The following is a 14,115-nucleotide window of genomic DNA, read 5'->3' on the forward strand; positions in this document are numbered from 1 at the left end:
GTTACCTATACATGTAATTCAGGTTCGTAGAGTACTGATATAATATTCGGAGAAGAGTAATGTCCATTTTCTTGTGAATCCCTGAGTCGCCATTTACGACACCCATGGGAATTCTAAATGGGATATTCTAGGCCAACAGCACACAACGTTATCTCGTCGCGTTATCCTAATATGCCCATTCATGAAACATGTGCACGGAAATTAAATTATGAAAATGTTAAAGAAATTACATTGTAAAAAAGGGCTTTTACATTCACTGAGCTGTATTATTATTAATTCATAAAGCGAAACAGGTCACGCTCGAGAGTAAAAGTATGAATTTATGAGAACCAATAAAATAATTTTAATAATAGGCACAATTTAGATTTCAGCTTTTTGATAGATGTTAAAATAGAGCTCGGGAAAATAGGCAAACATTTAATTATGAAATTTTAATGCTGGATATAGTTTTCATTGTTATATATACGAGTATTTGACAGAAATAGTATAACTTGTTTGATTGCGTGATTAATTGTTTTAAGGCGCTGTCTAAACAGAAAATTACTTAAAAAACCCACGTTTAAGTAAACTTCGGCATCAAAGCACAACTTACTTAAGTTCTCAGTGATAACAATAGAATTTTTACGCATAGCATTTTCACAGATTGTTATTATGATTGAGTCAATGAAGACTTTAAAACTAATACAAAATTTGATTAGGTGTGATTAAACAGTTGGATTGTCTCACCTGATATGAATGGGGTATTAAACGAAATCACACTAATCCAATCATTTGACGATAATTTAATAGTGTTTTTCGGAGATTGACAAAGTTAATGTAACTGTCTACTTATATTATTAGTACACTGTATATGAACGAGCTATCCAAAGGAGCCAAACTGAAATCAAACGAACCAATATTACACACACTACTGGCTATCTGATTCTTACCACGGTATTCACATTTAAAGAGTCCTTAATATTTCGAGTAAATGCCGCCACCTACCTCGAGACATCGCTATTAAGGTCTCAGTTTTTACAGTACAACGACTGCCCCACATTTCAAACCGAAACGCATTACTGCTTCACGGTAGAAATAGGCGGGCTGTGTCGTGGTACCTACCTGTGCGGACTCACAAAACGTTCTATCCCCAGTACAGACTTAACGTAGATGGCCGCGAAAGTTTAAAACAATTCAATCAAATAAAATACTAGAATCCTCAGTTTATATGATTTATTTTATGACAGAAAGTAATATAATAAATTGAATTAAGAGTTGCTTTGAATCCATGAAGTGTACCGGGATACGCGAGCGTAGACGCCAGGGTAGCGGGCATGACCGCAGTCACGTCCGAAAGAGCTCACACCAACGACCACGTTGTTGTGATAAAGCGGACCTCCAGAGTCGCCGGTGCATGTGTCGCGGCCGCCTACGTCCAGCCAGCCGGCGCAGAGCATGTTGTTCGTGATGGTATTACCGCCATACCGAGATCTACATACGCTGTGGTTTACGACCCAGATTTGGACGTGACGAAGTTGCTCAGAGAGTGAGCCGCCGAACTGCAAGGGATAATATAATAATTATTATTATAAAAAAACTAGCTGACCCGGGAAACATTGTTTTGCCATATATAAGATTTTTAGGAAATTTCTAGTGTAGAAAAAAAAACTAACTTTTTGTATTTTTTGTGTAGTTTTTGTAAGGATGTGGTAAATGAGTGAAAGAGGCATGTAGCGCTTGAATGATGAGGGAATATAAAAATAACAAAGCCTCATTCAACCACATAATGCCTCAATAAATAAATAAATTGTCCGAAAAATAAAAATTAAATCCAAGCGTTGGACAACCCTTCACTTAGGGGTAACCGTTTCAGAGGAGTATGGTAACTAACATTGTGACATGAGAATTTTATTTATAAGATTTTCGGGAATAAATGACATATGTTCATCATTCGCGTTATGTTAAGATTCCCCTTAATAAGGATCTAGGAACTGGATAAACATTCATGCATAATTTTTAAGCTGAAATAGATAATTTTTGAAATATAAAAATTTACTTCATTTTAAAAGCGGTTAGAAAGGAGTTCTTAGTGGTGGGCAGTGTTAGAACTCATGTTTTAAGGAGGATGACAGCATTTACGTTGTTTATGCCCAAGCAATAAATATATACATTTATATTGTATACTAGCTGACCCGGCACACTTCGTAGTGCCTCAATCGATAAATAAAAGACACATCAAGGGGACACATCAAAGGAAAAACAAAATTGTTTGTTTTTATATAATTCCGAGCTTTTTATATTTTCTCTTTACCTTTTAAACCCTCTGTGGACTTCCACGAATAATTCAAGACCAAAATTAGCCAAATCGGTCCAGCCGTTCTCGAGTTTTAGCGAGACTAACGAACAGCAATTCATTTTTATATATATAGATTAATAGAACGAATTTAATTGTAATTGTAGCTTGATAGTGCTCTGATAACTTAAGGCGCTATTCCAGCTACAAGCAGACGGGAGCTCGTTCAATGATTGAAGTAAAATATTGACAATAATGACATAATATCGAGATTTTTTTGGGCGTTTTTTTTAATTTAAAAATTAAATTAAAAACTTATTCCCATAATTATTTGGTTGACGTTAGCATCGAAGATTGTTAATAGGTAATACCATATTTAAAAAAAAAAAAAACGATTGACAAACAGAGGAGAAGATAATATTGTTTTGTTTTTGTCTATTTATATATAGAATTTAAGACATACCTAACAAAATTATTTTAATTCGACAACGTTAATTACGGGAAATCTGAGATTAGAAAATTATCGATTACGTGTGTGCGATGTCGATATAATTACGATATATTATAATTATTGACCTTATCGATCGAGGAAAATATTTTATTATCGTTGAATCACTGCTAACAGTAGTATTAAATTCGATAAGGATTTTGTATTTGCAACGTGTGGTGGGAAATTTGTAAAAAACTTACCTACTGTACCCATTTTTAATGACAATCAATGAATAAATGAAATCTGCAACACTTTACTTTTAATTTGCATAATTGAAGAGGATCGGATCACAAAAATAATTCAATTTATATGGATATACTTGATTAGAAAATGCAATTTACCATAATCTACTCAACTACAACCTCCCAAACTTTTTTAATAACAAATACGCCCTCAGATTACATAATGTTTTTTTTTTATAAACGTACTCTTATTAATTTTCAGTGCGGTTTTGTAAAAAAGTAAACCAATTTTTGTATTAGCCGGTGTACAGGGAACAATATTGTTTAACATAAGCCTGTAAGAGTTTGTTGCACAGATGCTATTTTTGTTTCTATTTTTTTGTCTGTGAAAAATAAATAAACCATTCTGCTTGAGAGAGTGTCCCTAAATTGTTCTAAATTAAAAAAATAAACTACTACCACTTCTACTGGTGGTGGTACGGGTATATAAAAATGAATTGCTGTTCGTTAGTCTCACTAAAACTCGAAAACGGCTGGACCGATTTGGCTAATTTTGGTCTTGAATTATTTGTGGAAGTCCAGAGAAGGTTTAAAATGTAGATAAATATGAGAATGCTCGAAATTAAATAAAAATAACAATTTTGCTTTTCCTTTGATGTGTCCCCCGTCGGACGGGTTCCTTTTGTTTGTTTTAAGTATATTTTATACAAAAGTTTAGGTCTTTTATTTATCGATTGAGGCACTACGAAGTCTGCCGGGTCAGCTAGTTGTTAATAAAAAAACCGCTCGCAACAAATAACAGTGTAATAAGTAATCGGGTTTCTTATTGAACTCCAATTTTTTATTTTTATTTTATTCAGATTTTGCATCCATATTACTTTAATTAACAATTATTGAGTAATAGTACTATTTTGTTACATTGGAAACCAATCGAATATTCCGATTTTAAGTAGTGGTGCCCTTATCCGGCTCAACTTTTCCAATAATCACGTGAATGTCAGTATAAAGTGCAAAACCGTGTCCGAACAGAGCGGCAAGAGTTTCGTTATACGAATCTGCACATACGTAACTTAGCGGCTTTAGTTTAAATACTCCAGAATTCCTATAAACTATTGGGATGTTAATAGGGATGAAATGTGTTTTTTTTTTGGCTAGTTGGGTGGACGAGCTCACAGATCACCTGATGTCAAGTGGTTACCGGAGCCCCTAGACATCTACTACGTAAATGCCACCATCTACCTTGATTTAAGAGTTCTAAGGTCTCAGTATCGTTACAACGGCTGCCCCACCCTTCAAACCGAAATGCATTACTGCTTCACGGCAGAAATATGCGGGGTGGTGGCGTGCGTATTTACAAAAAGACTTTAGTAAAGTGATATTGTAAAATATATATGTTATCTTTTGAGCAATCTTCAAACTTTTACTAAAGGAAGGAATTACACTGTTAATCACATTTAGCAGAACTGAGTTACAATGCTATTCTTTGCATCTGTTGACGTAATGATATTAAAGTTGGATTTTTTTTTAAATTTAAATTTTATTTATTTAACGAATCCAGCTGTAGTGGAATCTAGCCAATAGCTGTAGGATTGAAATGATTTTAATAGACCTACAAATATATATTTTCTACGCATCGAATATGGTTTTATTGCCTATCATTTATGTACAAAGCAGTTATTATCGCTTAGTCACGTTTGCCTTTCAAGCGTCGATATATATTTAAATATATACATATATTTACTAACAATCACGCCACGTTAACTGGTCCCGTGGTAAAGATCGTAAAGAACTTGTGTTACAGGTACAAGATAACGGAAATAAATGTAAGATTTTTATTATACACATACAATATATTTAATATACATCCATAACCCTGGAAAAGACATTTTATATTTATCATACAAATATCTTCCCTTGGCGGGTTTCGAACCCGCGACCCCCTTGTGTAGTGACCATGTCACTTACCACTACACCAGACGGCCGTTATATGATTTGTTGATAACTTGAATTCTGTTAGGAAGTAGGTATCAATTCTTTGATTTAGTGTATAATCTTGATATAGATATGTACGAATATCAATCAATTAATTAATCAGATTTAAACAAAACGAGATTAAACAGTAAGCCGCCCAATGAGTTTATTTATTTTATTTATTTATTAAGTTGCACCAACAAAGTGATCATCAATACAAAACATTGAACAATTGACAAAAGTTCATGGCAGATGTCACCTCAATTATAGGTGCAATGGACAGTGCATTGACAACAAAAATAAAAAAATATACAGCTAAGATTTGATTACATGAGTTTGTTATGATTAGCCTAAAACAGTTTAAGAATGTAAAATAATGTTGATTTTTCATTAACCGATTGATGAATAAAATAAACTAACGAAGCAAATGATAATCCAACTGCATTATTGATTTTTGTTTTAATGATTAATTTGATGTCATAATTTTGTGCTGTTTGTTTTTTTTTTCGCGGTCTCCATAATAAAGTAATAATATACCAAATGTTACCTTTTCAGCCTAATGACAATATATTATATTGGACTCTGGCAAAAGGTAATGGCTGTGCGGCTTACCAAAGAAATCCTCCTTCGATTATAGATCATATTAGAAGAGTAGTTTGTAAACAAAATTTATCGATTAGATTAACAATCACACCTAGTAGTTAAGGTTTCATTTTTTAAGCTATAAAAATTGTTTTAATCAGTTCACTTCTGCACTAACCCAAAAAAGGTTTTTTTATTTATTTTTTATTGCTTAGATGGGTGGACGAGCTCACAGCCCACCCGGTGCCAAGTGGTTACTGGAGCCCATAGACATCCACAACGCAAATGCGCCACCCACCTTGAGGTATAAGTTCTAAGGTCTCAGTATAGTTACAACGGCTGGGGCCCTTCAAACCAAAACGCATTAATTACTTCTTCACGGCAGATATAGGCAGGGCGGTGGTACCTCAATAATTATTTATATTTATTAATTTCCGAGTAATGTTTTAGAATGATTAGCGTTGTTATTCATACGGAAGGTGGGCGAAATATTTAGACTGTCAATAAAACACTTTTGAAGAAGATATAATATGATTTACATGACAAATAACGTCAGTTAAAAGTAAACGCACAGTTATTTCATCAATTTTAGGCCTTCTATGTCTAATTTTATCTACCTATCAGTTTCAAATAAAACTCCTACGGCCTGGCGTTTAAACGAGAGATCAAACCATATTTTTATTAAGGTCTGCAACTTCGAAATGTCCAGAAATGCTGATTTAAGTGTTAACGTTCTCTTACCCGAGTGACTCCCCAGCCAGCCGCCCAAACCACCTGGTTGTCGCCCAGGTTGTAGTTTGATCCAGCAATGCGTGCCGGTTGCACAGCATTGTTCACGTAGTTGATGTTGCTTGAAGTGCGCATGATGGCAATATCATTGTCACGAGACCATCTGCCATAGTTTGGGTGTATTATGTGTCTGTTCACGTGATGCACCACACCTCCACTGTTACCCCGAGTCGAACCGACTCGAACTCGCCAGACGCCAACTGCGTCGTCGCTGAAAATTGAATAACAATAACGACAACCGCTACAGTTAGCGCGCTTTACTGCTGGGCCGAGGGTCGTGTGTCCTATCTCTCACATAGGGCAACCAATCATGCCACTTTTTTTCATACATATATGCTGATAGCTTTGGGAAGATATACGACAAAGGGAAGATCTTCCACCGAGCGGATGATATTGCTCGGTAGACCGACGGTCCGAATGTTGTTGTTCGGAACTTGTATATATGCGCTTTATCTTGAAAATGTCGTAAGCGAGATTCAGGCATCTGTCAATTATCTTACGTTGTATGATGGCTACCCGCCACATCACTCCCCTCCGAGACTGGAGGTCGTGTCATTTTTAGTTAGCGTTGTCCGTGCTGAGATTAGCTTGCAAGAGCCAGTGCTGCTCGAAGCCTGCGGTGAGTCGAAACTGAGCTGAATGCTGCGTGATTGTCGCCAGTGCTGCTCGGAGTCTGCGGTGAGTCGAGACTGAGCTTGAATGTTGCGTGCGTGTCGTGCGTAGTCCATGTGATGCAGAGCTGCCACGCCGGAGATGTGTGACCCCAAGCGTTGATGATCCGATCGTGGGCTGCGATGAACTGTAGCGGCGTGATGAGGCAGTGAATTTGCGTGCCGTAGGACCAGGAAGCGCGGTGAGTCGGCTGCGATGGTCCTGTTGAGGCTGCGATGCTGGCTTGCTGTGGGACGACTGTCAATGACGTGCTTTTATCTGCGAGAATGCGGGGATTGTGGTAGCCGAAGTTCTTGATGCGCTGATGATGAATCAGAAGCTTGCGTGGGAATCACGTCGGGGTCACAAGTTTGGGGAGATATACGACAAAGGGAAGATCTTCCACCGAGCGGATGATATTGCTCGGTAGACCGACGGTCCGAATGTTGTTGTTCGGAACTTGTATATATGCGCTTTATCTTGAAAATGTCGTAAGCGAGATTCAGGAATCTGTCAATTATCTTGCGTTGTATGATGGCTACCCGCCACAATAGCCTTGAGAGGTTATTTCAGCTTTACCCTAGCGTCTACTCAAACGGGACTCAAACCGGAGGTGTTGCTAACACTGGCCCTAGCAAGAGCAGTGCTTCGCAGAATCTAAGACCGCAGGAGGCCTTTCTAATTTCACCAAGACAGGTGGGCGAGCACAGGCTCAGCCAGGAGAGATTGGATTTGCTAACAGTGGCCCTTTGTCTCGGTGTTTAATATCTATATATTTAAATGTACATCAGTCTCTGGCTGTCATAGTACAAGGAGTCCTATAGTTTGTGGCCGGGTAACCATGTGACTTTTTCTTTAAAAAAATATTTATTGCCCTTGTAGGCAGACGAGCATACGGCCCACCTGATGGTGAGTGGCTATCGTCGCCCATGGACTTCAGCAATGCCAGGGGCAGAGCCAAGCCGCTGCCTACTGACTTATACCCGGTTATATTAAAGTAACAAGTGCCTATGACGTCACAGATAAGTCGCTAATGCATAAATGTTATTACGAAACCACCTACGATCTCCCAATTTTTTCAGACGCACTAACAGGTTCCGGTTTCACGGGTGGGACAACCTTTGTACATTACAATCGAAATTTAGATATTTCTTAAGGTGGCAGCCATTATTTAAAAAGACAGGGTGGGAGTGGCGGTATCACATTTAGTCGTGCCTAACGATGTGTAATCTACGAATAAATAATAAGACTTATTACTAATAATAAGACTTATTAATTTAACATAATAAGTCTTATTATTTATTTGTAGGGTGTAATGCTCCAAATCCGTGCAGATAAAAAAGAAACATTAAAAAACTCCAAATTATTATTAATTTTTATTTTTTTTTATTTATACTTATTGTACACAAAAAGAAAATACAATAAAAACAGATTTATAGAATGTCTAAATACTATGTACAAAGGCGAGCTTAACTCATTCATGAGTTTTCTTCCAGCAAACCATTATCAGAGAGAAATACGATGTATAAGAGGGGAATAGTGTACAATATAAGAGCTATTAAAGCATGATTTTTATACTAAGCATTAAAAAAAATATCTAATATTAAATGAAAAATATATATAAATAAAAATACATAAAACAATAACTTAAATACGATTAAAGTGACAGGAAATGTTTCTTCATTTGACTCTTAAAAACTTCTAGAGAGGAACTAGCACGAATAGGTTGAGGGAGAGAATTCCATAATCGCACTGCTTGTATTGTGAAAGAGCCACTATAGCGACTAGAGCTGTGTATGGGAGTTTTTAAAAGAAGAGAAGTAGCTTGTCGACTAACTTTGCCATCAGGAATCAGATATTCAAAGCGTTCACGGAGATAGATAGGGGCATCAGGATTGTGAAGAATAGAATAGAGAAAAGAGAGGATGTGGCAATCTCGACGTCGCCTAATCGGCAGCCACCCCAGCTCAGCCCGGAAATCAGAGACATGGTCATACTTCCGGAGACCAAAAATGAAGCGGATGCACAAATTCTGCAGACGTTCGAGTTTATCTAAAAGCAATTCAGAAGCATCTAGAAAACAGATATCAGCATAATCGAGAAGAGGAATTAAAAGCGTTTGGGCAAGATAAATTTTAGTGCGAAGAGGCAAGAATTTTTGAAGGCGTTTCAGAGACTGAAAGGAGTAAACTGTTTTTCTGCTTACTTCGGAAACGTGATTAATCCACGAGAGGTGACTGTCGATGTATAAACCTAGATTTTTGACACATTTCGAATACGCTATCGGAACGTTGTCGTAGAGGATGGGCGCTAACGAGCTGTAATCGAGAAGGCCGCACATATGCCTACCACCAACAATGAGAGCTTGCGATTTCGAAGGATTCACCAAAAGACCAAAGGACTTGGCCCAGTTGTAAATCGCAGAGAGATCCACGTTGATTGCCGAAATGGCAGCCCCAACGTCAGCAACCCTCGTATGACGATATAGCTGCAAGTCGTCTGCATAGAGATGGAAGTGTGAAGATAAAGATTGAGAAATTGTGTTTATAAACACAGAGAAGAGGAGAGGAGAAAGTACGCCACCCTGTGGAACACCCGCAGTGAGGTCACACCACTCAGAGAAAGACTCTTCATAGCGAACCGACTGCGAGCGTCCACGGAGGTAAGAATTAAACCACTGAATTACCGAAGACGAGACATTAAGAGAGGATAGGATACCGAGAAGAATGTCAAAATCAACTGAATTAAAAGCATTGCTAAAGTCCAGTAAAACCAAAATAGTAATTGATTTCCGCTCCATGGCCAAGCGAATATCATCGGTGATTTTCACCAACGCGGTGACAGTGCTGTGACCTGGACGGAATCCAGATTGATACGGACTCAGTAGGTTATTCGAAGAGAGGTAAAAAGACAGTTGTTTCTGAACAATGCTCTCGAGGACTTTGGAAAAGATCGGAAGAATAGAGATGGGACGGTAATGGGACAAAGAAGCAGGTTTTGCAATTTTAGGCAAGGGTAGGACATGAGCCTTTTTCCAAAGTGACGGAATGGAACTGGACTCAAGAGAAAAATTTATTATGTGGCAAAGGACAGGAGCAATTTCCTCCATGATAAGTGTGAACATTTGAAGCTGCAGATTATCACATCCTACTGCCTTGGTGGAAATGGATTGAAAGGATTTTTTAATATCCCGCTTAGCAATTGGTGTAAAGGAAAAAGAAGTATTTAATGGCTTAGAAAGATTTGAGAGATGGTTAAGAGTAGAAGATTTGATGGTGGCATCGAGCGTGACTGGAGGCTTGGCAAAATGCGCATTGAGTGCGTCAATATTCGCCATCACGGTATTCTCCTCAACAGCCTTACCGATACCAAGAGACTTGAGAAATCGCCATACTTGTGTAGTATCGAGATTAGTTACGGAATTGTGAATGTGGCGTCTCTTTGCATCCCTACACAGGCGACTGCAACGGTTGCGAAGTTTTTTGTAGACTGCCCAGTTTTCCTCAGACGAGTTCTTCCTATACCTCATTTTTGCTTTATTGCGCCTACTCATAAACAACTTAATTTCATCAGAGAGCCATGGTGCAGGCAAGTGCCTAACCCTGATTCTCTTGAGAGGTGCATGGTTGTTGTAGAGATCTAATAGTAGGTATTATAGTATAGTAGGTATATTAATTAGTATAGGGTCGTAATAATATTTCATATTTAATGTTGTTTTGTCTGTTTAGATGACTGAATGAGCTTTCGGCCCATCTGGTGCTAAACGGTTATCGGCATCTATGCCCATGGGCGAAGTCCATGGGCGACGGTAACCACTCACCATCAGCTGGGCCGTATGCTCGTCTGACTAAAGGAGCTATAAAAAAAAAAAGTCAAGACGTCAATACCGCCACCCACCTCAAGACATGAGACAATGAAGGACCCACTACTTAAACCAGAACGCAATACTGCGTCGCGGTAGAAATAGGCAGGCAGGTAGGTTGATGTGACTCGTGTGGCCACAAAATGCGAAAGAGAGAAAAAAAACTCACATGATACAGTGTGCTGCGGTCAAAACGGATCGGTTGTTGAGAATAGCACTTCCGCAATTTTGGGACCAAGTACTCCAGTTCCTGGTCATAAGCAGAGCAGCTATTGTTGGGTACCGATCTATCGTCGTTGCACTACCACCGACGATCCTCAGAGACGGCCCCGCAGAGATGGCTGCCGATAAAATTGAGTGATAGAGTCTAATTGCTATATCTGTGATTAGCGCTCAGAATAATTACATAATTATATGCTTTTTTTTTATTGCTTGGATGGGTGGACGAGCACTCAACCCAGTGTTAAGTTGTTACTGGAGCCCATAGACATCTACGACGTAAATGCGCCACCCACCTTGAGATATAAGTTGTAAGGTCTCAGTATAGTTACAACGGCTGCCCCTCCCTTCAAACCGAAACGCATTACTGCTTTACGGCAGAAATAGGCGGGGTGGTGGTACCTAGCCGCGCGGACTTACAAGAGGTCCTACCACCAGTAATTACGCAAATTATAATTTTGTGGGTTTGTTTATTATTACACGATGTTATTCCTTTACCGTGGAAGTCAATCGTGAACATTTGTTGAGTACGTATTTCATTAGAAAAATTGGTACCCGCCTGCGGGATTCGAACACAGTTGCATCGCTCGATACGAATACACCGGACGTCTTATCCTTTAGGCAACGACGACTTCAAACGAGAAGAAACGAGACTGAATGAGAACCAGATAAATTAATTTGCTTCAATGATTCTTTTGTAATTCTTTGGGTGCATGCGAATTTCTCGGAAGGTAGCGATTCTAAACCGCTTCACAACACTTCTACCATTCTTGTCCATTCCATCCATACCAGTCATGATAACAATAATTACAAAGTGAAGGTATTTCCACTAAAAAATTGATGGTAAAGTACTGATGGTAAAGCCGGAAAGAGTATTATCTCTCCGAAACTGCTTATCTACAATTCGGTATATAACTAGTCAGGTCATAAGTATTGTCACACAGTAAAAACTTTTCTTTTAGAATGCTGGCCACAAAAAAGTTTATTGAATTCGAATTTCGAATTGTTCGTGAAAATAAAAATGTATACTTTTAGAATTTTTACTCATTTTTTAATATGGAGTGGACGCTTAAAGAAGAACGTGTTGCAGTTATTGCGTTGCATCGTTGCGGTTACGCGCCAATTCAAATTTTTAATATACTGAAAATTTTGAATATAACCAAAAGATTCGCTTATCGTACCATCAAACGATACAATGAAGACTCTAATGTAGATGACAGGTCAAGAAGTGGTCGCCCTCGGTCTGTTAGGACTCCAGCAATGATAAAAGCTGTGAAGGCGCGAATTCGAAGAAATCCCAAACGTAAGCAGAAACTTTTGGCCCTTCAGATGGGGTTAAACAGAACCACGGTGAAAAGGGTGTTAAATGAAGACTTAGGGCTTCGGGCATATCGAAGAAAAACAGGACATCGTTTGAATGCTCGTCTAATGGACCTGAGACTGAAGAGATGCCGCGCTTTATTGAAGCGGTACGCGGGAAAAAAATATCGGGAAATTCTTTTTTCGGATGAAAAAATTTTTACCGTAGAAGAGAGCTACAACAAAACAAAATGATAAGGTGTACGCACACAGTAGTGAAGAAGCGAGCAACCGTATTCCGTATGTCCAACGAGGTCATTTTCCATCCTCGTTCATGGTATGGTTGGGAGTTTCCTATTGGGGCTTAACAGAGGTTCATTTTTGTGAGAAAGGTGTAAAAACGAATGCAGTTGTGTATCAAAATACAGTCCTGAGGAACCTTGTGGAACCTGTTTCTCATACCATGTTCAATAACAGGCACTAGGTATTCCAACAAGATTCGGCGCAAGCTCATAGAGCGAAGAGCACACAAGACTGGCTGGCGGCGCGTGAAATCGACTTCATCCGGCACGAAGACTGGCCCTCCTCCAGTCCAGATTTGAATCCGTTAGATTACAAGATATGGCAACACTTGGAGGAAAAGGCGTGCTCAAAGCCTCATCTCAATTTGGAGTCACTCAAGACATCTTTGATTAAGGCAGCCGCCGATATTGACATGGACCTCGTTCGTGCTGCGATAGACGACTGGCCGCGCAGTTTGAAGGCCTGTATTCAAAATCACGGAGGTAATTTTGAATAAACTTTAGTGTCATAAGAATCTATGTTTTGTTAAGTTCATTTTGGTATATGAATGGTTACATAATGAATAAACTTGTTTCAATTATTTTACATTAAACATGTGACAGAATTTATGACCTGACTAGGTAGATATAGGAATATAAAGTATATTGATTTTAATCCAAGCGATAGATGGATTGGCCAGAGAAACTTCTAATAATCTTTAAAAAATTATGTTTCTGGTCAATAACAGAAATCGATGTAGAATTGCATTAAAATAACAACGCTTTAATTAATTTAGGGAATGATTGAGAAACGATTTAATACAAAAAAAAGAGGTATTTGACCTATATATATATATATATATATACCATATACTCTCAAACCAATCAAGATCGGGGGTTGGAGAGATTTATTTTCTATATCAATTATCGTGGTAGATAAACACATATGTACATACCCGTAAAAGCTGTGAGGCTTAACGCGAGAATGAATATGGAACGCATTTTTTAATATTATCACCAATTAGCACGGGTGATTTTGGTTTAAATACTCTCGGGAAATCTGTGATTAAATCGTATGGTATTGATTAAATGATGATAGGTGCGAATGTAATACGTAAAATTATGATAAAATATGATAGATGTTTGCGTAATTATAATTGTTTTTTTTGGCAGTAAATACGTACTTCTGCTAATTAGACAATGTTGTTTTAATAAAATGCTTTGTTCATTAAGGTATGATAAAATGATCCGTAAATATTTTTTATAATATTGAATAGAAATTGATATATGAGCTACCCTCAAAATAATATACCTAGTCAGGTCATAAATTCTGTCACATGTTTAGTGTAAAATAATTGAAACAAGTTTATTCATTATGTAACCATTCATATACCAAAATGAACTTAACAAAACATAGATTCTTATGACACTAAATGCGTGGCCAGTCGTCTATCGCAGCACGAACGAGGTCCATGTCAATATCGGCGGCTGCCTTAATCAAGGATGTCTTGAGTGAC

General features: G+C 38.0%; 2 protein-coding genes across 4 annotated transcripts in view; one reads left to right on the forward strand and one right to left on the reverse strand.

The window, feature by feature from the left end:
* Positions 1-14,115, forward strand: part of LOC114242859 (uncharacterized) — a 40,393-nt gene that overhangs the window by 16,090 nt on the left and 10,188 nt on the right. The window lies entirely within an intron of this gene.
* On the reverse strand, positions 1,196-13,909 carry LOC114242860 (trypsin, alkaline C). The gene is made up of 4 exons (XM_089727457.1): positions 13,555-13,909; positions 10,969-11,140; positions 6,239-6,497; positions 1,196-1,538 (listed from the first exon to the last, which is right to left on the reverse strand). Exons 1-4 carry the CDS (start codon positions 13,598-13,600, stop codon positions 1,248-1,250), a joined length of 768 nt encoding a protein of 255 aa, XP_089583583.1. The 5' UTR covers positions 13,601-13,909; the 3' UTR covers positions 1,196-1,247.

This window comes from Bombyx mandarina, chromosome 05, assembly GCF_030267445.1.
Source record: "Bombyx mandarina strain Sakado chromosome 05, ASM3026744v2".
Classification (NCBI taxonomy): domain Eukaryota; kingdom Metazoa; phylum Arthropoda; class Insecta; order Lepidoptera; family Bombycidae; genus Bombyx; species Bombyx mandarina.